Source organism: Kogia breviceps, chromosome 18 (assembly GCF_026419965.1).
Source record: "Kogia breviceps isolate mKogBre1 chromosome 18, mKogBre1 haplotype 1, whole genome shotgun sequence".
Taxonomy (NCBI): Eukaryota; Metazoa; Chordata; class Mammalia; order Artiodactyla; family Physeteridae; genus Kogia; species Kogia breviceps.
The window spans coordinates 32324376-32347061 of NC_081327.1; the positions used below are offsets into that span (position 1 = coordinate 32324376).

The window sequence follows — 22686 nt, forward strand, 5'->3', positions numbered from 1 at the left end:
AGAAAGGACAAACTGGCTTGGACGCTTAAGGAGGGTCCCTGACTGAGCCCTCCCACCCTCAGCAAAGCCTGGTCCTACCCAAGAGCGAGGACACCCAAACCCAGAGCTAACGCAGGAGCCAGAGGGAGCTTCTCAGCCTATCTGTTCCTTGACTGGGGACAAAGCTGTGTGGACAAACAAGGAAAGCATGTATGTATCAGAGTCCTGGTGTACACTGGTGGCTCCTGGCCCCTTCGCTCATCTTCAAAGCTAACAATGTAGGGCCACCTGTTTTCTCTTGGGGAGTGCTAACCCCTATCACATCATGATGTCTGGACTACCTTCTCGGAGTTAAACTTCCTTTCTTGTGTGAAATCATGGTGATGATAGATGACAGTTTGCGTGTGCTTGTGGCAAAATAAATGATTGGTATCTGTGCAGCAAGGGGTTAGCCCAGCAGGCTTGGATTGCTCGAATCCCGGACTTTCCAAAGAAAGGACTGGTCCTTGGTGCTCCTGCTGCCTGACGGGAGTGTTTGTGTGTGTTTGAGGCCTTGGGCCACACTGTATGGGTCTGACCAGATAGTTAACACTCACAGTGTGACCTCTGGGGAAAGCCTGTGTTTGGAGGCCCGAGGCCCTGGGCCACACTGTGTCAATTTGACTTCTGGGGGCCTGGAGACTGAGTAGCTTAGGTCAGTTGCACAGGTGCTGAATGCCTATGTGACCGACTCTCAGTAAAAACCCTGTACTGCAAGGCTCAGGTGAGCGTCCCCGGTTGGTGCTCTGCTCGTGTTATCACACGTCGGCGCTGGAAGCATTGACTGTGCCCCTGTGCGACTCCACTGGGAGGGGCACTGGAAACTCGCGCCTGGTGTCTCCTGGATTCCACTCGTGCACCCTTTCTCTTTACTGATTTGATCCGTGTCCTTCGCTGCAGTAAACGGTAACCATGAAGGAAATGGCTTTTCTGAGTTTTACGAGTCGTTCTAGTAAATCATCAAGCTTGAGGATGGTCTTGGGGACCCTTAACACAGCATGCTATGTCAGTTCCTCAGTTTCTGTTATCTGGAAACTTGGTTGGAACCTCTGATTCAAACCAATCCTGTCATTGTGGTGCTGAGGACACTGTGGCCCCCTGAGAGGGAGGCGTGCCCAGGGCAGACTAGGTCTGGGGCATGGCACCCCAACTCTGGGCATGGCTTTAGCTCAGGCCTGGGGTGGGGCTGGGACAATCACCCTGTAGAAAGGGGGCCATTCTCTCCAGAACTTCAGGACAAAGGCTTCTCCAGACATGCGTGTCCTCTTTGGAAGGAGAATGGCTTAGCTCTCCTCCAAAGAGCAAATCTTAGCTTTTCAGTCTGCTTTCTGCAAAGTCGTGTCTACGTAAGGAGCTCCCTGGGGCCCAGGGAAAGCTGTGACTCCTCCCTGACTTCTTGGTTCTCCCTTCCCGCTGCAAACGGGGTTGATCAGGCCCCTCAGGCTCACGACTGGGGCCAGCAGCAGAGTTAGGATCAAGGAAAGCCTGGAGGGCCACCCAGAACCCGCCAGGAGAGCTGTCTTTCCCTGGAAGATTTCCTGTCCTTGAGGGGAAACTGAGACAGGGAACTCTTAGCTCTGGACCTTGTGACAAAGTGTGGACTTAAAAACATTCGTTCCTGAATCTGGGGCCAAATAGTTCCCTCCAGGACTGCCTTGGGTGTGTTTGTGTTTTTAGCTTTTTATTTGAAATAATTATAGATTTACAGGAAGTTGCAAAATAATAGAGAGAGGTCCTGTGTACCCTTAACTAAGTTTCCTCCAGTGGTAACACCTTACACATACAAGATCAAAACAACGCAGGCTTTAAAGTGAAATTAGCACAATTGGGAAGGTGGGGCTGGCAACCACTCCACTCCTTCCCCAAGATTCCCCCAAGAACCTGCGTAGGTGTGAAGCCAGTCGGGAGACCACACACAGGTCTCCTTTCAAGGATGGATGGGCTGGCCTTGGTGGAGGTCAGAGACCAAGCACGCAGGCAAAGGGAGGCTGCAGAGTGGCCTTAGGAGGTCATCCAAGAGATGTGGGCAAGGCAGCATCTTGGGGTAAATTGCTAGAAACACTGTTTCCAACAATGCAAAATTGGAAACATCCTAAATGTCCAGCATTATGGGATCGGCTAAGAAAATAATGACTCATCCACACAATACAGTGCAGCTATTATCATTACACTGTGGAAGAATAGTTTTTATCAGGGTAAATGTTCATGATATACTGGCAAGTGAAAAAAGATTGAGTGGCAAAAATATGTGCAATATGATTCCGTGCTGAAGGACATATCCCTCCCTTCTGCCCCAATGTTAACATGTTAACACTGGTTATCTTTAGGCAATGGAATTATGAGTGATTTTAATTTTTCCCTCTGCATTGAGTTTTCTGCATTGAGCATACATGACTATTGGAATTTGAAAAATATATTATCAGACCTACCCCTTGCCTGGACTCAGCACATACTGAGGCTCCATGTGTCTGGTAAAGCTTCCAGGGGAGGTGGAAGGGCATTGTCAAAGGGAACTGGAGGGGGTTCTGCTGTCCTCTTGGATCAGGGAGGACAGAGTGGGGTGTCTGGAGTTCCCTGGAGAGCAAAGGGCAGGCACTGAAGGGGGAGGGTCTTAACATGTTATGGGAGAAGGGGGGTGGCAACATAGCCACTCTGTGGTCCAGGGTGGCCCAGGAGCAGGGAGCAGATAATCTGGTGGCTGGTGAGGTTCCAGAGGCAGCCTGAGACCAGGCACTCACCGCTGCCTACTTGCTCATTCCAGCTTCCTCACCATCTGCTCACGCACACCCAGCCTTCTCCACCTAAATGCAGGAGCTCCTGTCAGAGGGCAGGGCTGCAACATGCTCAGCTCTGTGCCTCCCTGAGCTTAGCATGGGGCCTAGCTGACCCACTGCACGATGGATGGATGGATGCTCTCCCCCAAACACCCTCTCTTCTGTCTCCATCTGCTCACCTTCCACCTCTCTGCAGGCTCAGATGCCTCTACCTCCAAGAAGCCCTTGCTGACCCCCTCCAGGACCCCCTGTACTGCACGGTAACCTCACTTGCACATGTTAGCAGAGTCTGCCCGGTACGCAGATTATGGCACGCTGAGGTGGTTTCCTCCATTGGTGCACAAACCTGAAAGGCAAGGTCAGTGCCCGGTCTGCTCTGGTTCTCCAGTGCACTCAGCACAGGGCTTGGCACCAAAGAGGCACTCAACCAAGCCTATAAAAGAGGAGAAAGGATCCTCTCTTCTCTTCCTGAGGCCATCTTACTCATCATTAGTGAGTGGGAGTGTTAGTGCGGACCGGGGGGGGGGGGACAGTTCCTGCTCAACCTCCCCCTGCTAACAGAGGGGGCTTCGATGGCCCCAGGCTCCCCTGCACCCGTGATCCCACCTGCTTCTTTTCACTTGCTCCCAGTCATGGTCACAAGGGGACTGGAGAGGAACGGTGACTCAGCCCAATTCATCACCACAGTGGAAAAACCCAGTCACCTGCCCTCCCGGCAAAGGGACTGGAGCTGCCTCTGCATCTGGAAGGGCAGCAAGCCACACTGTTCTCAAGGTCCTTTTGTCTTTCACCTGCTGAAAAATCAAAGAGTAAAGGATGTAGGAGCATCATCACCTGACACTGTAGCCTTGCAGTGTGATATGACCCTCAGTGACCCGGGACGGTGTGTTCCCTCCATGCCAGGCTCCGAGTTAAGTGCCCATGTGTGTCATCTCACAGCAGTTTCACAACAAGTCCATTATTATCTGAAGTGGGCACTGGCCACTCTTTTGGCCACCAGCATCTGACATGCCCTTCCTATGAGGCAGAGTCCACCTCCTATTAGAGGAACTGAAAACACATTTTTCCCAGCCTCCCTTGAAGCTTTGACAGAGTACCTTTTACAGGCATCTCCAATCGGACATCACATTCCTGACTGTGAATTAGAAACTGGTGACACGAACAAGCCTAGACCACACCAAGTCCATTCTGGTGACAGTGTGGCAGTGGCAGCGGCAGCAGCAGCCCCTCTGGCTTCCGAGGCAGCCATGGTCCTTATGCCAGCACCCCGTGTCCCTGCCCAGGGGCAGTGCTGGCTGCAGCATCTGTTCCCGGGGATGGCAGCAGTGGTTTATATATATATGTATATATATATATATGTGTGTGTGTATATATATATATATATATATATTGCTTGCTTGCTTGCCTGCTGTGTTGGGTCTTCGTTTCTGTGCAAGGGCTTTCTCTAGTTGTGGCAAGCGGGGGCCACGCTTCATCGCGGTGCGTGGGGCCTCTCACTGTCGTGGCCTCTCTTGTTGCGGAGCACAGGCTCCAGACGCGCAGGCTCAGTAGTTGTGGCTCACGGGCCTAGTTGCTCCGCGGCATGTGGGATCTTCCCAGACCAGGGCTCGAACCCGTGTCCCCTGCATTGGCAGGCAGACTCTCAACCACTGCGCCACCAGGGAAGCCCGCAGCAGTGGTTTTGACACCAGACCAATGCTACAGGGTTGGGCCTGGCTCCTGAGATCCCGAGGGCTGCCCACCATCCTTTTAACAAAGCCCTGTTTTGCTTAAATCCGACAGAGTAGGTTTCTATTTCCTGCAGTCACCCAGACTGATTCAGTAGCCTGAGTTTCTGGATGGGGAAATGAAGGCCCAAAGAGATGTTCAGACAGGCTGGGTCTCGTCTCTAGCTGAGGTACAGGCCAGTCTCCTCCCTGCTTTACAAATGGGAAAAGGGCAGTCCAGAGAGGGCAACAACTTTCACAGCATTTGTCTACATTAGTTCAAGTCTATGGCAGACACCATTCCACACAGATCTGTCTGTGTGCAGATGTGTCACAGTGTCAAAGCTCTTATTAGGCAGCCTTTTACATCCTCCTGGAGCCTGTATTCCTCCAAGGAATTCAGAACAGGCTAGGCCTCATGAATTATGTTACTAGAACATCAACAGTTAGTTTTATTCAATAACCAGGCCTGAAATTATTGGAAAGGGTAGAATTCAGCAAAGCCTGAAAGAATCAGTAGTGCAATAATAACAGTTTTATCATCAGTAATCACAAGGACTGTTTATTGAGCACTTCAACCATGTGTTTGGCACTATGCTAAGCATTTTATGCCATCATTTACTTCTTAGGAGCCCTCTGAGGTCAGCATTATCCCAATTTTACAGAGTATAACATGAAGCCTCAGAGAGAATAAGTCACACAGCCAGGAAATTATAGAACCAGCCTGTGCTCTTAAGGACCGGTTCCAGACTTGTATATATAGAACCAGTTTCCTGGATGTTTTGGATGCAGAGGTTTACTCTGTCACCACCTCCCCTCATCATCTCTTTACAAAGGAGGAAACTGAGAGGCAAGAATTTCCCCAAGGTGAGCCCCAGAGTTGTAAGGAGAACCCAAGCTTGCTGCCTTCTGTGCAGTTTATATACTGCACCCCAAGCAGGAATGTGCACCCCATCGGGGGCCACCAAATCTTACCAGCTTCCTAAACATTGCAGATTCGGTTAACTCAAAGTCAAAGTAGCTTCCACGGAAGCCTGGAGCTGAGAGAAAGCTGGGACCTCATTACAAAGCAGCACAGCTAAAGGTCCAGTGAAGGGGGAGACACAATGAAGGATCCTCTTGACGTCTCAGCCCGCACCATCCCGGACCTCCCAGATGACCTGGTCCAACACAGTCACTCTGCACCGGAAAGGCCAGAATCGGGAGGGGTAGAGCCCCGCCCAAGGTCAGTGGCAGAGCCTGAATAGAACCCCTGTCTCCAGGAGCCCTCCTCTTGAGCTGTCTTGCCCAAGTAAATTTTTTCAGGTCATCACATTTCCATTCTCCCTACAGTAGGACTCCATCCAGGGACTTTGGTGTTCCCTCTTTTGGGGTAACAGGTGAGAGCAACGTCACTGGGCCTGACCAGAGTGAGCCTGAGCACCAAAGGGGTCCCCAGTTCCCTTTCCTGCTCGCTCAGATAATGGAGGGTGAATGGAGGAGAGCAGGGGACCTCGCCACATTCGGGGGTGGGGCGGGGCGAGGGGTCAGAACACCTCTGCCTGGACTCACTCCCGCATGAGTTCCCCAAGGAAACCCTAGGGCTCTGAAAACGGCGGACGGTGACCCAAATCCCCCTCAGTGCCTGGCTCTTCCCGACCCCCCAGGGCTTTTCCCCAGCGGCTCCCAGCCGGCGACAGGGGCGGGGGAGGGGTGCTGTCTCCTCCGGGCTCCTGGGGAATCTAAACAAAGACTGGGGCAGAGACCGCTCCCTCCCGCGGGAGCCCGACGCCACGCGGCTACCAGGGGACTGGCGGCGCGGGCGGGGCCTCCCATCGCCCCCGGCGCACTCCGAGCAGCGGGGGACCCTTCCTCCGGGCGCCTGCAGGAGGTGAGGAGCAGGCCGATCGACCCCGGGTCTCCGCTAGGTTCGGGTGTCCGGGAGTCTAGCTCGGCCGCCCACTGGGCGCTCCAGCCGCAGAGGGAGGCGGAAGCCGAACGCGCAGAACCGCCTCCCGGGTCCAGCCCCCAGGCCGGGCCCAGCACCTGGGCGAGCGCCCACGCTCCCCGCGCCCACGTGGGCACGCCCCCCGCGGCGCACCACCCCCGGCCCGGACCCCGCCCCCAGCAGCCGCGGCTCTGCAGAGGGGCCGGGCGCTGCCGGCACCTGCACCCGCGCGTTGGCTGCAGCAGCGCAGAGGCCCGGCTCCCCGCCTGCGCGTCTGTCTTGCTCGCCTCACCCTAGGTGAGTCGGCGGCGCCCCGAGACCCATCTCCCCCCATTCCCCGGCCACTGCGGCCGCGGCCGGCCCCCCGCCCCGGCGCAGCCCCCGCGAGCGGGCCGCCTTGTCGCCGGGCCACACTTCGCCTACGAGGGCGGCACCCCCTCCCCCCTCAGCCCACTCCGCCCCGCCCGGGCTCTTCCTCCTCGCCTTCCCGGCCAGAGGCGCGGACCCCCAGGGCCACGGCCCCGCGGCCGCCCGCTCCTCCCTGATCGCGACATGGGGGCGGCTGGCCCTCTTTGTTCGGGCGGCGGGCACAGGGGCCCGCTACCGCCGCCTCCCAGAGTGTCACCCGCACCCACTCCGCGCGCTCTCTCAGCCTCCCGGGGTTCACCCGGACCAGGTGGCGGCGGGCGCCTTTGAGGGGTGCGCGGTCGTGTAATTGGTGGATTTTTTTAAACCTGTTTGGAGGGGGGAGCGCGGCGTGGGGGGGGGGCGGCGAGAGCTCTCCCGGCTGCTCTTCCTGCTTCGCTTCTCGCTCTCCTGCTGTTTCCCTCCTCGCCTCCCGCGCTCCTCTCCCCTGCTCGGCTGAGCGCACTCCCCCGACGCCGCAGCTCCGAGCCGGGCAGCGCGGGGCGCAGACATGAAGGTGCTAGGACACAAGATCGAGCTGCTGACAGGTACCGCCGGCCTTTCCCCGCCGCCGCCGCCCCTCCGCGCGGCCCTCGCTGCCCTCTACTTTCCGAGTTGGAGCGGGGCTTGGTGGTGGTGGCCGCGCGGTTCGAGCAGGAGGGGGGGGTGCAGATACCAGCTAAGTCCTAGCTTGTGCGCTGCGGGTTCCTGTGCGGAGCCCGGCCCCGGGAGAGGACTTGGGGCGGTGCCCTGCTCTGCTCAGCTTTGCTCTCTGAGGGGCCCGGCGTTCGGGTGAGTAGAGCGCTTGCCGCAGGGGCGCGCGTTCGAGGACTGGCCCCCTGGAGTCTCCGACTAGTCAAGCTCTAGGCAGGTCCCCCAAAAGGGAAAGAGAGCTTAGAGCCCCTGCCCTTCAATCAGTGTCACTCAGTCCCCCCAAGAAAGGAGCTTCCTGGGCTCCCAACAGGACCTCTGCCGTGGGCCTCTGAGTTCCTGCTCTCCCTGTGACAATCGAGCACCTCTCCCTGGGAGGAGAAGTTACTTGCTCGGAGTAGAGGCCAAGTGGCCAGGAAAGTGGGAAGCCAGATTGGGCTCTGGTGACTGGGGAACTTCAGCCTTGGGGCCCCTGTGAAGAAATGGCCAGACACCCCACTGGAAATCATATCCTGGGTGCTGTGGCTGGAGATAACAGAGGACAGTGGGTCTGCCCAGAAGAGCAGGCGGGACAGGGGCCAGGGGTCTGAAGGGTGGAGACACTCTCTCAGGCCTGAAGGGCAAACAGTACAGGTGGCTTCTGTGGTATCCCCAAGGGAGAGGTGTGGAGAGACCTAGACAGGAGGATGGGGGCTAAGAAAGGGAAACAGTTGGGAAGTCCAGATCCCACCAGGTCCTGGGCTGTAGAGGTGCTCAATCAATGTGTACTGGATGGACACATGGATTCCAGAAATCGTCCCCTGGCACCGGGGAGGTTTGATCCCTGACTTGGAGGACCTTACCATCTAGTGCAAGGGAACAGCACAGGAGCCCTGTTACAAGAAAGGGAAGGGGGCAGCAGTGTAAGGACACACTCAGGAAACAGGTTGGAGTCTGACCGGGGGTGGGGGGTGCAGGAGGAGAGCAGATAGATTTGAGCACGTGGCAGCATTTGAACTGGACCCTAAAAGACAGAATTTCTGTTAATGGAGTGGGAGGTGGCATTACAGGCTGAAGGATGGACGGACCAGCATACACAGAGGCCCTGGGATGTGAGAGAGGCTTGAACTGGGAGTGATGTGATGTGAAGCAGAGGCTGGAGGGCCTGGAGTGTGTGGGATGGGGTGAGCTGGGGGTTGGGTGAAGTTTCGGGCTGTGAGTACGTGTTCAAGTAACAGTGGCCACTCCTTGGCTCATGCCAAGCTCAGGGGGAAGAGAAGGTGGGCGCTGTTCCTGAAGCGCTGGAAACACTGGCCAGGTGCTCAGAAGCGCGAGATCTGAGCCCAGTTAGCCGTGCGGCTGGCACCACCCCCCGCCAAGTCCCTTGCCAACTTGCCTTGTAGAGCTCACCTGAGGCAGGCCAGTCCTCCTGACTACAACAGCGGCTGAACTTGTTAATCCCCCCCGAGGGAAAGTTTTCAGCACCCTGTGGGTTTTTAGAGCCCCGCCTGCAGGACAGAACTCCTGTATCCTCCCCCTTCTCCTCTCCCAGCCCCAGAAGGGCCTGGAGGAGGAGTGTTCATGGGAGACATGCGTGAGGGCTGCAACGGGGGTCCAGGCTTTGCGGTCCCAATACAGTGTACCCTCGTCTCTGGGTACATGGGTCAGGGCCCCTCCTCCCTCATCAGACAGACTTGCCCGGTTCTCACAGGCTCTCTAGACCCCTGGCCAGGCTGGAACAGGACTCCCTCGGTCACTATCATCAGTCTTGGACTCCCATTGCACCTGTCACCAGGCCCTGGGAGACAGGGCCTCCCTCCCAGCTGCGTCACAGTGGATTTTCCAGCCTTCCCTCTTTCTCCAGCCCCCCCCCTTTCTCCAGCCCCCTCCCATCCTCCTCCTCATCCCACCGATCTGGGTTCAAATCCCAGCCCCTGTACTGGCCAGCCGTGTGATTTCAGATAAGTTGCTTAACCTCCCTGACTTCAGTTTTCTCATCTTAGAGATGGAAATGTTGACCCTTCCCTCTGAGAGCTGGCGTGAGGCTCACTGAGATAGTACAGGTGACACACCCGGTTGGGGCCTGGCCCTGGTGGGCACCTCGTGGACTTCATCTCCTCTCCGGTTCCTTGGTCTTGGCTGTCCCCATGATGGAGGAGTCCAGCTGCGCTGGCTCATTGGCCACGAGGAAGTTTGGATCTGTCTCCACCCACTTTATCCGTGTCACGTGCATCTGTGAGATTTTGACCCATCTCCTCTGTTGGATGGTGAGCAGGTCACGAGGTGGTGGCTGGTTTATTGTGGTGGCATACAGCAAGTGCTCAGTAGTTGTTGACTGAGTCCAGGCTCAGCAGTGTGTGTCTCCAGGATGATTCCTTAGAGGTCTCCAACTCCCTGCCCCACACCAGCATTAGGAAATTATTTCACTGAACCTTTTGTTAAACTCATGTTTATTTAACTGTTTATAGTTTTCACATTCTCCCATTTTATCATCATGATCATTTACCAGTGACATCAGTCTCTGCCTCACGTCCTGCGGCTGAGAAGAGGTGGAGCTGGGTTTCAAACCTGAGCCCTGAGCCATCCCACGCATTTCTTTTTTATTTTTTTTTTAATTTTTCATGTTCGCTTTCCCGCCTGCCTTCCTTCCTTCTCCACACAGCATGTGGGATTTCAGTTCCCTGACCCACACCCTGTGCACTGGGAGCATGGGGTCTTAACCACTGGGCCACCAGGGACGTCCCCCCATGCGTTTCTAATTGCCTGCCTCTGGGCCGGTCTCCTAGCTGCTCTACATTTCACTTTCCTCATCTGTGAAATAGGTTCGCTGTGGTACCTCCCATACAGGTGTGAGAGAGCAGCATCTGGCGGGCAGGCAGCAAATGGCAGGTGTAGGGCTGTTGTCCCCGAGCTGCCTTCTCTGTGTCCTGGAGTCTCCTCCCCTTCCCCCCGTGCTCCAGTCATCGGATTCCCTTCCTCGGGGAAGTTCCTGTTCGTCCTCTGGGTTCTCCACACAATCCAGGCCTCCCTGAGATGTGCCTCTGGGGGGACCCTGCTTCGGCCTCAGGTTCCCGTCACCTGGGACAAGGTGAGGCACGACATCTGGGGTTGGGCCCTGCTGGCCGGACATCCACAGCTCTGACACCAGGTGGGCAAAGCCAGGTACCCCTCACTTACAGGGCTGGAAGGGTGCCTGTGAGTTTTCACCCGCAGCCAGAACATGTATTTTTGTTCCAGAGAGAAGGGGCCGTTCCTTCACAGGTGAGCGACGCTTAGGCAGCCGGCACTTAGAATTCCAGACGCCTTTACGGAGTTTTCCAGTGTAGGGAGGGCAGAGATTTGGGAATCAGAGTATGTGAATTTCAGGGTTTCCTCTCCACTTGTCAGCTCCCGAGCAAATTCTTAATTTCTCTGAGCCTCCGTCTCCTTATCAGTAAAATGGGAATAAAGGCCCTTCCTCGTCAGCGTGGTAAGAAGGAGCCCAGGACTCTGTCCTGCCCACACACAAGCTCCCTGTAGTCCCCAGAGGGCAGACTCTCGGTGCCTTTTTTCATTTCTTAGTGAGATGGGGAAAAGTGGGACATTCGTCTATTTGCAAGTAGAAAGGTGATGGTTTTTGTGCATTTATACGCCAACGGTCTGTCTCCAAGATGGCTCAGAATCAGAGCTCTAAAATGGCAGATGGAGGGCTCTGAAATAGTCCCTTGGGAGCCTCAGTATTAGACGTTGGAAATTTTTAAAAATATTCTTGATGTGTGATTAGAAAGCAAGCCTTATTGCCAGTTCAGCCTGGAATTTTGGTATCATTTTAATGCATGGAATGTGTATTTAAATAGTGTTTGATTGTTGGCAGGTGTGATGACCCATATATTTATATTTGGGGAAAACGGAGGCATCGATTTACCCCAGGAGGGCTGAAAATAGGACCCTGAATCCTCATTTCCAGTTCATCCATTTTAGTAAACCTCACTGCTTCTCAGGGGCACTGCGAGAGATAGGTGCGAGGGGACACGTGGCCTGCAGGAAGAGGGGAGAAGGGAGCGGTTCATTAAGCGGGGTGTGGGGAGATGGGCAAAGCTGTCCCGCTGGTGCAACTTTTATGAAGGGCAAGTTGGCAATGATGTACCAAAAGCTTAAAAATCTGTACGATCTGCGACTCAGCAGTTGAAATTTTAGGAAAAAATAAAGATGTGTTCAGAGGTGTTTGTTCAAGGATGTTATCCCATAGGTGTTTATAGAAGAGAAGAAACAAACTGGAAACAACCTAAATGCCCAACACTAGGGGAGGTTAAATAAACAGGAGTGCATTCAAACCAGGGAACCCCAGGCAGCTGTGAATTATGCTACCAAAAGTTATTTACCCACCTGAACAGATGTCTCCTTATGTACATGTAATAATGTGAAGACAGCTCACACTTACATGGCATTTGTCATGTGCCAGGCACAGTCCTAAGCACTTTCAATATATTAACTCATCATCATAACAACCCTATGAGGTATGTGCCATTATTTCCTCCTTTTAACAGATGAGGAAACTGAAGCACAGGTTAAGTAACTTGCTTAAGGTCACACAGATGGCAAGTCACTGGCTGAAATTTGCACCAGGCTATCTGGCTCCAGAGTCCAAAATACGTTTCAGTTTAAAAAAACAAAACCTTTTTTTCAGTGTATAGATTATTAGCACTGAAAATGAAAGGAGATAAGCAAAAATGTTAACAGTGGAGCTTCCCTGGTGGCGCAGTGGTTGAGAGTCCGCCTGCCGATGCGGGAGACACGGGTTCGTGCGGCGGTCTGGGAAGATCCCACGTGCCGCGGGGCGGCCGGGCCCGTGAGCCATGGCCGCTGAGCCTGCGCGTCCGGAGCCTGTGCTCCGCAACGGGAGAGGCCACAACAGTGAGAGGCCCGCGTACCGAAAAAAAAAAAAAAAAAAAGTTAACAGTGGTTTCCTGTGGTTACTAGGATTGTATGTGATTTTTTAATTTCTTTTTGCTCTTTTGCTTTTCTGACTTTTCTCAGTGAATGTGTATTGCGTGAAATTCAAGTTCTATTTTTAAAAATGAAAAATTAACAAATGTACAGGGGAAAGTGCTAAGTGCTGGGGTTCTGGTGAAACCAGAATTCCTACAGGAATTGTGAAGGAGAGCTGAATTCTGGGGTTGTTGGGAGGGTGTGTTCTTGGAAAACTCGAGAGAGGAAGAGTCATTCACCATGGGTAGTTGGCTTTCCGTGTTTATAGGGAGGAGGATACAGACAAAGTGAGTAACACAGATGGGGCTGCAGGGCCGTGGGGTGTGCGTGTACGTGTGTATAGGCGTGCTAGGCTGAATTATGACCCCCAAACATACTCAGATCCTAATTCCTAGAACCTGTGAACGTTACTTTATATGACAAAAGAGACTCTGCAATTGTCATTAAGTTAAGGATCTGGAGATGGGGAGATTATTGTGGATTATCCAGGTGAACCCTAAATGCAACCACATGTATTCCTATTATGGGAGCCAGAGGGAGATGCAACCACAGACCACAGAAGAAGAAAGTGATGTGACGTCTGCAGCAAGATGCTTCCCTTCCTCCCACTACTGGCCTTGTAGATGGAGGAAGGGGGCACGAGTTAAGGAATGCAAGGAACACAGCTCTAGAAGCTGGAAAAGGCGGGAGAACACATTCTCCCCCAGAACCTCCAGAGGGAGAGTGTTCCTGCCAAGACCTTGATTTCAGCTCACTGATTTTGGACTTCTGACCTCCAGAAGTGTAAGGCAATGAATATGTCTTGTTTGAAGCCACCGAAGTTGTGGTGATTTGTAATAGCAGCGCCAGGAAACCAATGCTGGGGTGCATGCAGATCCAACCCAGTGCTTCAGCCGCCGTAGAGGCTGGCCCCGCGGCCATAGGCTTGGGGTCTGGAAACCTGCTTCTGATCAGGCCCTGGCTGTTTGACCTTGGGCTGAGCCTGGCTGAGCCCACAGAATAGTCCTGAGGATCAGCCGGGGAGATCATCATGACACTGTTTTGTAAGCAGGAGAGCGTCACCCAAGCATTGGTAGGATGTGAACTTCTGCTCGCCTACCACAAACCTGGTCTCTGTGTCGTAACAGAAAAGCTTTCATGGCACGCCCTTCCACTTTCCTTAATCCTCAGGTACTTTAAACTCCAAACCACAGATGAAAGGTATACTCCAACCAGAATGACCATACGTCTTAAGCCCCGTAACCAATACCTTTGAGGACTGAGATGTTTTTTCAGTTCACGTGTTGGGGGCAGTGCATGGCAGGCACCGTGTGTCTGGAGACGCTCCAGTCCTGGGCAAGTGAGAATCCTGGCCTGTCCCACCTGAGCGTACCCCTGTTCCTCGTCCATCAAGTGAGTGTTCTAAGCTCGCTGCTCCCAAAGCCCCTGCCAGCTCCAAAGTGTTTGCTGTGAACCCATCATACTGGGACAGGGCAGAGAGGGACAGTGGTCAGGGGTGGCCTGGAGGTGCCCTGCAATCTGAAGTGGTCATCCAGGAGGACCATAGGCCCCAGAATGTTCTGGGGCTTCTTTTTACCGTTGCATCTTTGGATTCACCTGATGCAAGTGCCTGGTTTGGAAAAGGCCTGAACTGCCAGAGTAGACTGTGGTGTTGCCATTCAAGTGTGGCAGGGAAGCCCTGCCTCCAAACCCATGAGCCCTCTGACCCCACACCCAGGCCTGGCTACCCTGTGTGATTGCCAGACAGGTGGGTGGGGGGCTTTGCTTGGCCCCTCTGGACCATGGAGGTGAAAAGACCTTAGATGTTGTGTTAGGTCTCTTGGTTGCAAGTGACAGAAACTGAACTTAGACTGACACAAAGAAGGGAAACTAGGGTGTCTATGCAGCACAGTGGACCTACGGCCGCTGAAGGCCATCAGCTCTGTCTCTCTCTCTCCCCCACTCCTATCAGTTGCATTCTTTGGGTTGGTTTGGCCCCAAGTCAGTCCCTTCCTCATGGTGGCAAAATGGCTGCTGGCTCACAGACCATCCTCCTGATAACCCCAGCAAAGAGCTTCTCAAATATTCCAGCAAAGGCCTTGCCCTGATTGGAACCCACACCCCTCCCTGAATTGTCTCTGAAACCAAATGTAGTGTGTCCACTTGGTTTCTGCACCCCGCTCCTACCTCTCCAGCTGTTCCTGCACACTCTCTACTGCTTTCTCCTCATCGCCTTTCTCTAGGGCTCATCCTGGGACCGCTTCTCTGTCCTCACTCACTGCCTAACTGACCTCATCTAGTCTCATGCGTTCAAACATCGTCTGTGTGGTGATGTTTCCAGTCCTAGACTCTCCCCTGAAGTGCAGACTCTTATGACCACCTGCCATTTGCAGCCCCACCTGACTCAGGTCTAAGCCAACCACCTGGGCTTTCCCCCCACCTCTTTTCACCAAGGTCTTCCGAACTCATAAATGGCAACCCTCTCCGTCCAGTGGCTCAGGACAAAACCAAATCGCCCTTGACTCTTCTCTCTCTCATACCCCATAGCTGATCCATCCTCAGCTCCCCCTGGGGCTACCCTCAGAACATACCCAGAAGCTGAGGACTTCTCACCATCTCCACAACGGCCGTCAGCATCTCTCTCCCGGATTAATACAGTGACTGGTCTCCCTGTTCCCACGCTCACCCGCTAGGTCTCTTCTACACGTAGAACGTGGAAATCCTGTCACGTCATCCCACTGCTCAAAACCCTCCAAGGCACCTCACTCAGGAAAAGCCGGAGTTTTTCTAACAGCCTTTTAGACGAAACGTGATCTGATGCCTCTGCTCTTCCCTCTTGGTCCTCATTCCTCCTTGTCTCCCCCAACTCCCCCGCTCCAGCCACGCTGGCTTCCTCACATCCACCTGAACACGCCAGGCAAACCCCTGCCTCACAGCCTTATAGCGCTTGCTGTTCCCTCTGCCCTGAGCACTCCAGGCATCCACAAGGCCCCCTCCCTCACCTCCTCCACGTCTTTGCTCTGGTCACCTTCTCAGTGAGGCCTGCTCTTACACCCTGCTTCAGATCCCAGCCCCCAGCCCCATGCTCTTTCCCCTTCTGTGACATTGCTTCCTTGGGCACCTGGCATGTCTGACACACTGTGTATTTACTTAGATTTGTTGATTGTTTGCCTACCCCCTCCCCTGAAAGTTCCACAAAGGTAGGACTTTTTGTCTGTAATGATCAATCTTTTATCTCTGGTGCCTAGAACAGTGCCTGGCACATAGTAGCTGGTCAACCAACATCTGGTGAGTGAATGAAGGAAGGAAGGAAGGACTTAGGCCTGGGGCACTTGGCCACCCCTGGGGGTGTGGTCATCCCTGCACCACATGGACTGAGGATGGGGCAGGGGTGCCATTTCCACAACCAGGTGCTGTTATGAGAAGAAATGGCCTGGGGTTGAGCAGGGGCCCCCCTTCTGCAGACATCCTATGTGAGGCAGGAGGACCCTGGGAGTTGCTTGGAGTGGGTGCTTCTCTGCCAGGTGAGTGCTGTTCTTCAAAGCACGAATACCTGAGGCAATTCAGAGGGAAAGGGGGCTTTCCAGGAGAGAAATACCCAGTAAGAAAGCTGCTCCTTTGGGCTCTATCTTTCCTGCAGACCACGTTGCAGACCTCTGAGCTGGAGGAGGCTTGTTGCCTTGGCTTACCCCTTTGAATCTTGCACAAAGATACAGGACAAGCGAATCTTTGTTTCTGGGACGTTTGCCAAATTAGGCAAAGATACAGGACTGAACTGAGGCATCTGTGTTAAAGAAACTTGAGAATTCGTGGCCAAAAGTGCCAAACTGAGCATTTTAACTTTTGAATGTGGGTCATAGTTACTTGTGTTGATGCAGTTACTGTGTGCTGGAAGGGGCTGGCTCACTCCTTGAAGCAAGGATGCTGCTCACTGTAGAGAGGAGGCTGTAGGCTCTGGATCAGCCCTAGAATTTCCCTGTGTCCCCTTGGGCAAGGCCCGTCCTATTCCTTTTCTTTGAGTTCCTTTAGCATGTTAGGCTGGGTCTCCAAGAAAATTGTCCCAAGTTTAGATTCGCTTCAGTGACGTATGACAGAAAACCCACGATAATAATAGATTAAACAACAAAACAGAAACAGACTCACAGACATAGAAAACAAACTTATGGTTACCAAAGGGGAAAGTGGGGAGAGGGATAAAATCGGAGTTTGGGATACACAAAACATAGATACATGCTACTGTATATAAAATAGATAAACAAGGACCTACTGTATAGCACAGGGAATTCTACTCAATACTCTGTAATGACCTATATGGGAAAAGAATCTGAAATACATACATATATATATATATATATATATATATATATATATATATATATATAACTGAATCACTTTGCTCAACACCTAAAACTAACACAATATTATAAATCAACTATACCTCAATTAAAAAATAGATTAAACAAGATAAAAGTGTGTTTCCCTCTTTCATAAGCAGAGTCTAGAGATAGGCCATCCAGAATTATGACTTCATGATTCTCAGGAACCTAGACGACTTCTGTATTGCCACTCTGCCACCTTTAGTATCCAGCCTCAGGGTCCAAAATGGCTGTCAAGCTCCCACCATCACATCTATATTCCAGTCAGCAGGAGGAAGGAAAGGTTGAAGAATGACATGTCTCCTCCCTATAAGAGCACTACCCCAAAGTCACATGCTTCCACTTATATCTAACTGGCTGATTGTTGTCACATGGTCATAAATAGGCTTTATTCCCATTGTCTACCTGCTCGTCTAAAATTTGGGAATCTTTTTTTTTGTGTGTGTGGTCCGTGGGCCTCTCACTGTTGTGGCCTCTCCCGTTGCGGAGCACAGGCTCCAGACATGCAGGCTCAGCAGCCATGGCTCACGGACCCAGCAGCTCCGCGGCATGTGGGATCTTCCCGGACCGGGGCACGAACCCGTGTCCCCTGCATCGGCAGGCGGATTCTCAACCACTGCGCCACCAGGGAAGCCCGGGGAATGTATTATTAAAGAAGAAGAGGAGAACAGGTATTGGGGGACAATTAACAGTCTCTGCCCTAGTAGGACTTTTTATTGGCTCCGTACAGAAGCTGCTCACATGGAATGTGTTGTTGGGATTCCAGTTCTGTCTGCCCTTGCCCTTGGTCTGGGGATTGGAGGCTTATTATGTCTGCATTAATACCTGGAACCACGTGTGTACAGAAACAGTTCACACATTGGTGCTGTGCCTCAACAGAAGAAAGTTTTATAGAAGAGCTATGTTATGGCAACTCTAAGATGCACCTGTTTTTTCATAACATCTCTAAATGACAGTCTCTGTTGGTGAGGTGGGCTCCAGGACTACTGTCCTTGCCATCACAGGTACACCAAAATTTGCTGCTTGGAGAGAAATCCTGGAATCAGTAGTGGAGCACTCTTGGGAAATGCTGCACCACAGATGATCTTAATGTCAGAGGAGCTGGGACTTCATGGAAAAGCACAGCCAGCAACAACTTCAAGATGGAGTGATTCGGAGACATTGGACCCTGAATGTGAAGACGTTTTAGGAAGACCTGACACAGTTTATTTCACTTGTATTTTCCTTTTTAAGAATTTACAGGTGTTGTAAGCAACTATACTTCAATTTTTTAAAAAAAGAATTAACAAGAGTGAGAGAATTTACAGGTGTTGTAAGCAACTATACTTCAATTTTTAAAAAAAAGAATTAACAAGAGTGAGAGATGCTTTTAAAAATTTGGGCCTGGGACTTCCCTGGTGGTCCAGTGGCTAAGACTCCGCACTCCCAATGCAGGGGGCCCGGGTTCGATCCCTGATCAGGAAACTAGATACCACATGCGGCAACTAAAGACCCCACATGCCGCAACTAAAAGATCCTGCACACAGAGACGAAGATCCCTCGTGCTGTAACTAAGACCCAGCATAGCTAAATAAATAAATATTTTTTAAAAATTTTGGGGCTTCCCTGGTGGCGCCGTGTTTGAGAGTCCGCCTGCCGATGCAGGGGACACGGGTTCGTGCCCTGGTCCGGGAAGATCCCACGTGCCGCGGAGCGGCTGGGCCCGTGAGCCATGGCCGCTGAGCCTGCGCGTCCGGAGCCTGTGCTCCGCAACGGGAGAGGCCGCAACAGTGAGAGGCCCGCATACCGAAATAAATAAATAAATTTTGGGTCTAAGTCTAAAAGAATAAAATATTAAAAAAATAAAGTAAGTCCCCAAAGTTCTGAATGGTAAGAACTCATTATGTGAATAGCAGTTCTGAAATTACTGTGTGTTTATACTAGGAGTGAACAGATAAAAATATTGGGGATAATGAGAACCAGGTTTCTCATTGTGGAAGAAAAACAATTGCAAATAAAGAAAGGGGGGAAGTTAGAATAAACTGAGAGGTGTTGAATTGGAATTAGAGGTATCAGTATAAATTCCAGACTTTTAATAGATTTACAGATACATAGATATAGACTGTGTGTGTGTGTGTGTGTGTGTGTGTCTGTGTGAGTGAGGCAGAAAAAATGCAAGGTGAGTATGGAACATCATACAGGGCTAGAAAATTAGAAACGACTCAAAAAAGAGATGGGCGCATGGTGAAAGGACCCAAGAGCCAGCTTGAAGGAACTCCCAATGGCCAAATCTGGCACAATCAGAACAATAAAGTAATAATAGAAATTGATTATAACCCATAGAATAAAATAAGTAATTGAATAAATAAGTAGATGGAGAAGAAAAGACAGCTCTTTTTCTTCGAGGAGAATTCCAGTTAATAAATGTAGAAGAGATGATGGAAATAGAAAATTATCGTTAAGCAAATACCACAGTAATAACTGTAGGCAAACATCATCCATGGTTGCTAAAATTAGTGGGCGAAAGTATGATGAGAAACAGGATGTCTGCATAGTCTCAAAGTATCTTCCCACAAGATACGTATTAATTACAAAGGGAAAAATAGTAACTTTATACTGGAGAAGCCTGCCAGACACCACCTGAATCGGGTGATCCAGCTTAACATCCCCAATAATAAAACAGATTGACGGGCTTCCCTGGTGGCGCAGTGGTTGAGAGTCCGCCTGCCGATGCAGGGGACACAGGTTCGTGCCATGGTCCGGGAAGATCCCACATGCCACGGAGCGGCTGGGCCCGTGAGCCATGGCCGCTGAGCCTGCGTGTCCGGAGCCTGTGCCCCGCAACAGGAGAGGCCAAAACAGTGAGAGGCCCGCGTACCGCAAAAAAAAAAAACACAAAAAAAACAGATTGACATCATGTACCCCATAAGATGGTACAGTGACAAGGGTACATCTCTTCTGCTGTATATTCTTACTCAAAATGTATAACCTTGGTCTAATCATAAGAAAACAACGGACAAACCCAAACTGAGGGACACTCTACAGATTTAACTAATCAGTATTTCTCAAGTGTCAACATCATAAAAGACAGACCGAGGCACTGTCCCTGATTGGAGGAGACTACATGACAACTCCGTGCAATGTGGCATCCTGGACTGGGAGACTATTGGGAAAACTGGTGAAATTCATCTCAGGTCTGCAGATTACTTCACCATATTGTATCAGCATTTTCTTTCCTGGTTTCTCTAATTGTATTAAGGTTCTGTAGCATGGTGACATTAGGGGAAGCTGAGTGAAAGGTATATGGGAGGTTTCTGTGCTTTGTTTTTTCTTTGATGTTTCTAAATTTGTAATTATTTCAAAATAAAAAGGTAAAAGGTAGGGGACAGTATTATGTCTTAATTTAATTGGCAGTGTTTTTTCTCTTCTTTTAGTACATAAAATGTTAGTGTCAGCTATAATTGATGGTATCTTAGATTTGATAATATCTGCTGTGTGTAGAATAAAGTCTCCTTTTAGACCCTTCCAAACCCACATCCTTCTCCAGAGGTGAGCATTACAGCTACCCTGATTCATTTGAGGACTTTTTTTTTTTTTAATTTGCAAATATATGTACCTGTTTGATGCATGTACTTTTTACATAAATGGGCTTATTTGTTTATACTTATTATTCTGTGGCATTCCTTTTTCTCGTAACCGCATATTTTAGAATGCTTTCCCTATCTGTTTGAGTGGAGCTGCCTTATTTTTTAAATAGCTGCATGGTGCTCTGGGGCGTAGATGTGCCATGGTTTATTGAACCATTCTCCTGACGTTTGTTTGGGTTGTTTTCCATTTTTTCCTGTTCCCAAGAGTGCTGCAGTGAACAGCCCTGTGCACAGCCTCCTAGTGTTTTCTTTAGGATAAATATCTAGAGATATAATTGCAAAGTTGACAGATATTTGCATTTTTACAAACTACCAACTCGCCCTCCAGATGCAGGTGAACCCACTGCAGTCGGGCCAGTAGTGTATGAGAGTGTGTGCTGTTGCCCTACAAGCTCACCAACACTGAATGTTATCAGTCGTTTAATACTTTGCAGTCTGGGTGGAGAAGCATTCCTTCACTCCATCTCATTCAACAAAAACATATCAAGTGTCAGAAAATATTAAGTCGTTTTTGTCATTACTGTTGTGGTAGAGATGTGATAGGGAAAGGTATTTCAGGCAGCAGGAACGGCATGAACAAAGGCACGTGCTTCCTGTGGGTAGAATGGACCTACCGGGTCAGCTGGGGGTCCTTAGCTCTGAGCGTCAGAATCCAAATATGGCTGCCTTAAGCACAGTGGGAGTGTGTGTGTGTGTGGGCGGGGGGCAGGGTTGCAGTGGCTGCGGGGAAATAGGAATTCATAGGCCCAAATCAAGAAAAAAGCAGAAGTGGTCAGGTTGGGCCTAAATCAAGGGGCTGTAACGAGGGAGGAAATGTAGGCTGGGCCAGAACAAAAGATCATGTTCCCTGCACCCTTCTGTTGGGCTGTGTACTTGGGGAGACAGAATCTGTGTAGAGTAGGGTTTAAGAGCACAGGCTCTGGGGTCCCTTCCTGGATCAGCCACCAGGGGACTTGCACCTGTTTTTGTCTCACCTGTGAGATGGGGATGCTGAGGGAAGATCTAGCCCCCATCCCAGCCCTGTACCCCCAGTGCTGTCCCAACCCTCTGAGGTCAGGATCGGGACAGGGACAGTGGTATGAGGGGCCAGCCACCCAGAGGCTCTAAACCCTCTACATAGCGCAGTTGGAAGTTGAGTTTCTGATTTCTGGGGTTCCTGAGTTCTGGGGCTTCTTTTCAAACCACAGGGCTGGCGTGGTGTGGGTGGAAGGATCTCAGGTGCTCAGGCTTGAACGTGACTCATCTGCCTGCCCTTAGCGACATCGTTCTTAATCTGTGGCGCAGACCCCTCCCCCAGGGCAGAGCTGGCCAAGCCAGGTTGGCTCTGCTCCCTGTTGCATTTGCTTGTGACCTTTCTTGTAAAAACGGGACCTTATAACCAGGGCTTTCAGGAGTGCACCATCCACAGGGCATCTTGGACCAAGACCTTGACCATGACCTGCCAAGAGGCCCCCTCACTCCTGTGGTTAAAAAAAAAAAAAGCCATTCCACAGCCCTTCCACTTTTACAGTTTGGTTTCTCCCTGTCCCACAAGGTCTGGTTCGCCTGCATGTGCTAACTTTACCCTGTTGATGTCTGGCCTTCCTTCACCGTCAGCTCTTGCATTTCTTGGTGGGACAGGTCTGGGTGGGGAGCGATGCTTGGCTGGGCAGCACTGTCCCCACACAACCTTCCTCGCCTCTGGCTCTCGGGTACTAAATGCTGTAGGAGCCCCCAGTTGCTGAGACAACCCAAAATCCCCACGTGTATTTCCAAATGCCCCCTACTACTGCTGAGCAGTGCTCCCACTAAACAGTTGCTTTATAGGTTGTGTAACTGCCTCTGATCAATTAAATTGAAGCACTTATTGACAAGGCTCAGGAATGATCACAGTAATTGTTTGTATTTTTACCCCTCATAAGTGTGAGGGTTCACGTGGCCCAGGGAATCACATTTAAAGAAGCACGAATCAACAACCAAAAGTATTTGAATCACAGCATAGGATCACATTTAATGACGCACAAATCAGCAACCAAAAGTGATTGAAAAGAAATGCAGTCCCTCTTAAAGAATCCACCCACATTCACGCTGCTCGGGAGCTCCTTTCTGTCACCCAGCCAAAGAGCCGGGGCTTTCTCTCCCTCATCCCTTTCCCGTCCCTTTATTGAAACATCAGCAGAGCCTCCCTGCCAGCAGGTATGAACCCTTCCTTAAATAGGAGACAAGAGAAAAAGAAACTCCAGAGTTGTCTTAAGTCGGCAAAGGAAGGTTAGGAGGACCACAGTCACTTACGTTATT

At 51.4% G+C, this 22686-nt stretch overlaps 1 protein-coding gene across 17 annotated transcripts in view; it reads left to right on the forward strand.

Annotated features, from left to right (window-relative positions):
* The first annotated feature begins 5774 nt into the window (after positions 1–5774).
* The window catches only part of NDRG4 (NDRG family member 4), a 44217-nt gene continuing 27305 nt past the window's right edge, over positions 5775–22686 (forward strand). For 2 of the 17 annotated variants that reach the window (XM_067019294.1, XM_067019300.1), the window contains exon 1: positions 5953–6368. Coding sequence is in view for 4 of the 17 variants with exons in the window: in XM_059045431.2 (XP_058901414.1) it covers positions 7342–7378 (37 nt within the window). In the remaining 13 variants the exon portion in view is untranslated. Of the gene's footprint in view, positions 5878–5952; positions 6369–6513; positions 7623–22686 lie in introns of those variants that run through there. The other 15 variants (XM_067019304.1, XM_067019307.1, XM_067019295.1 and 12 more) reach the window with 14 other exon arrangements.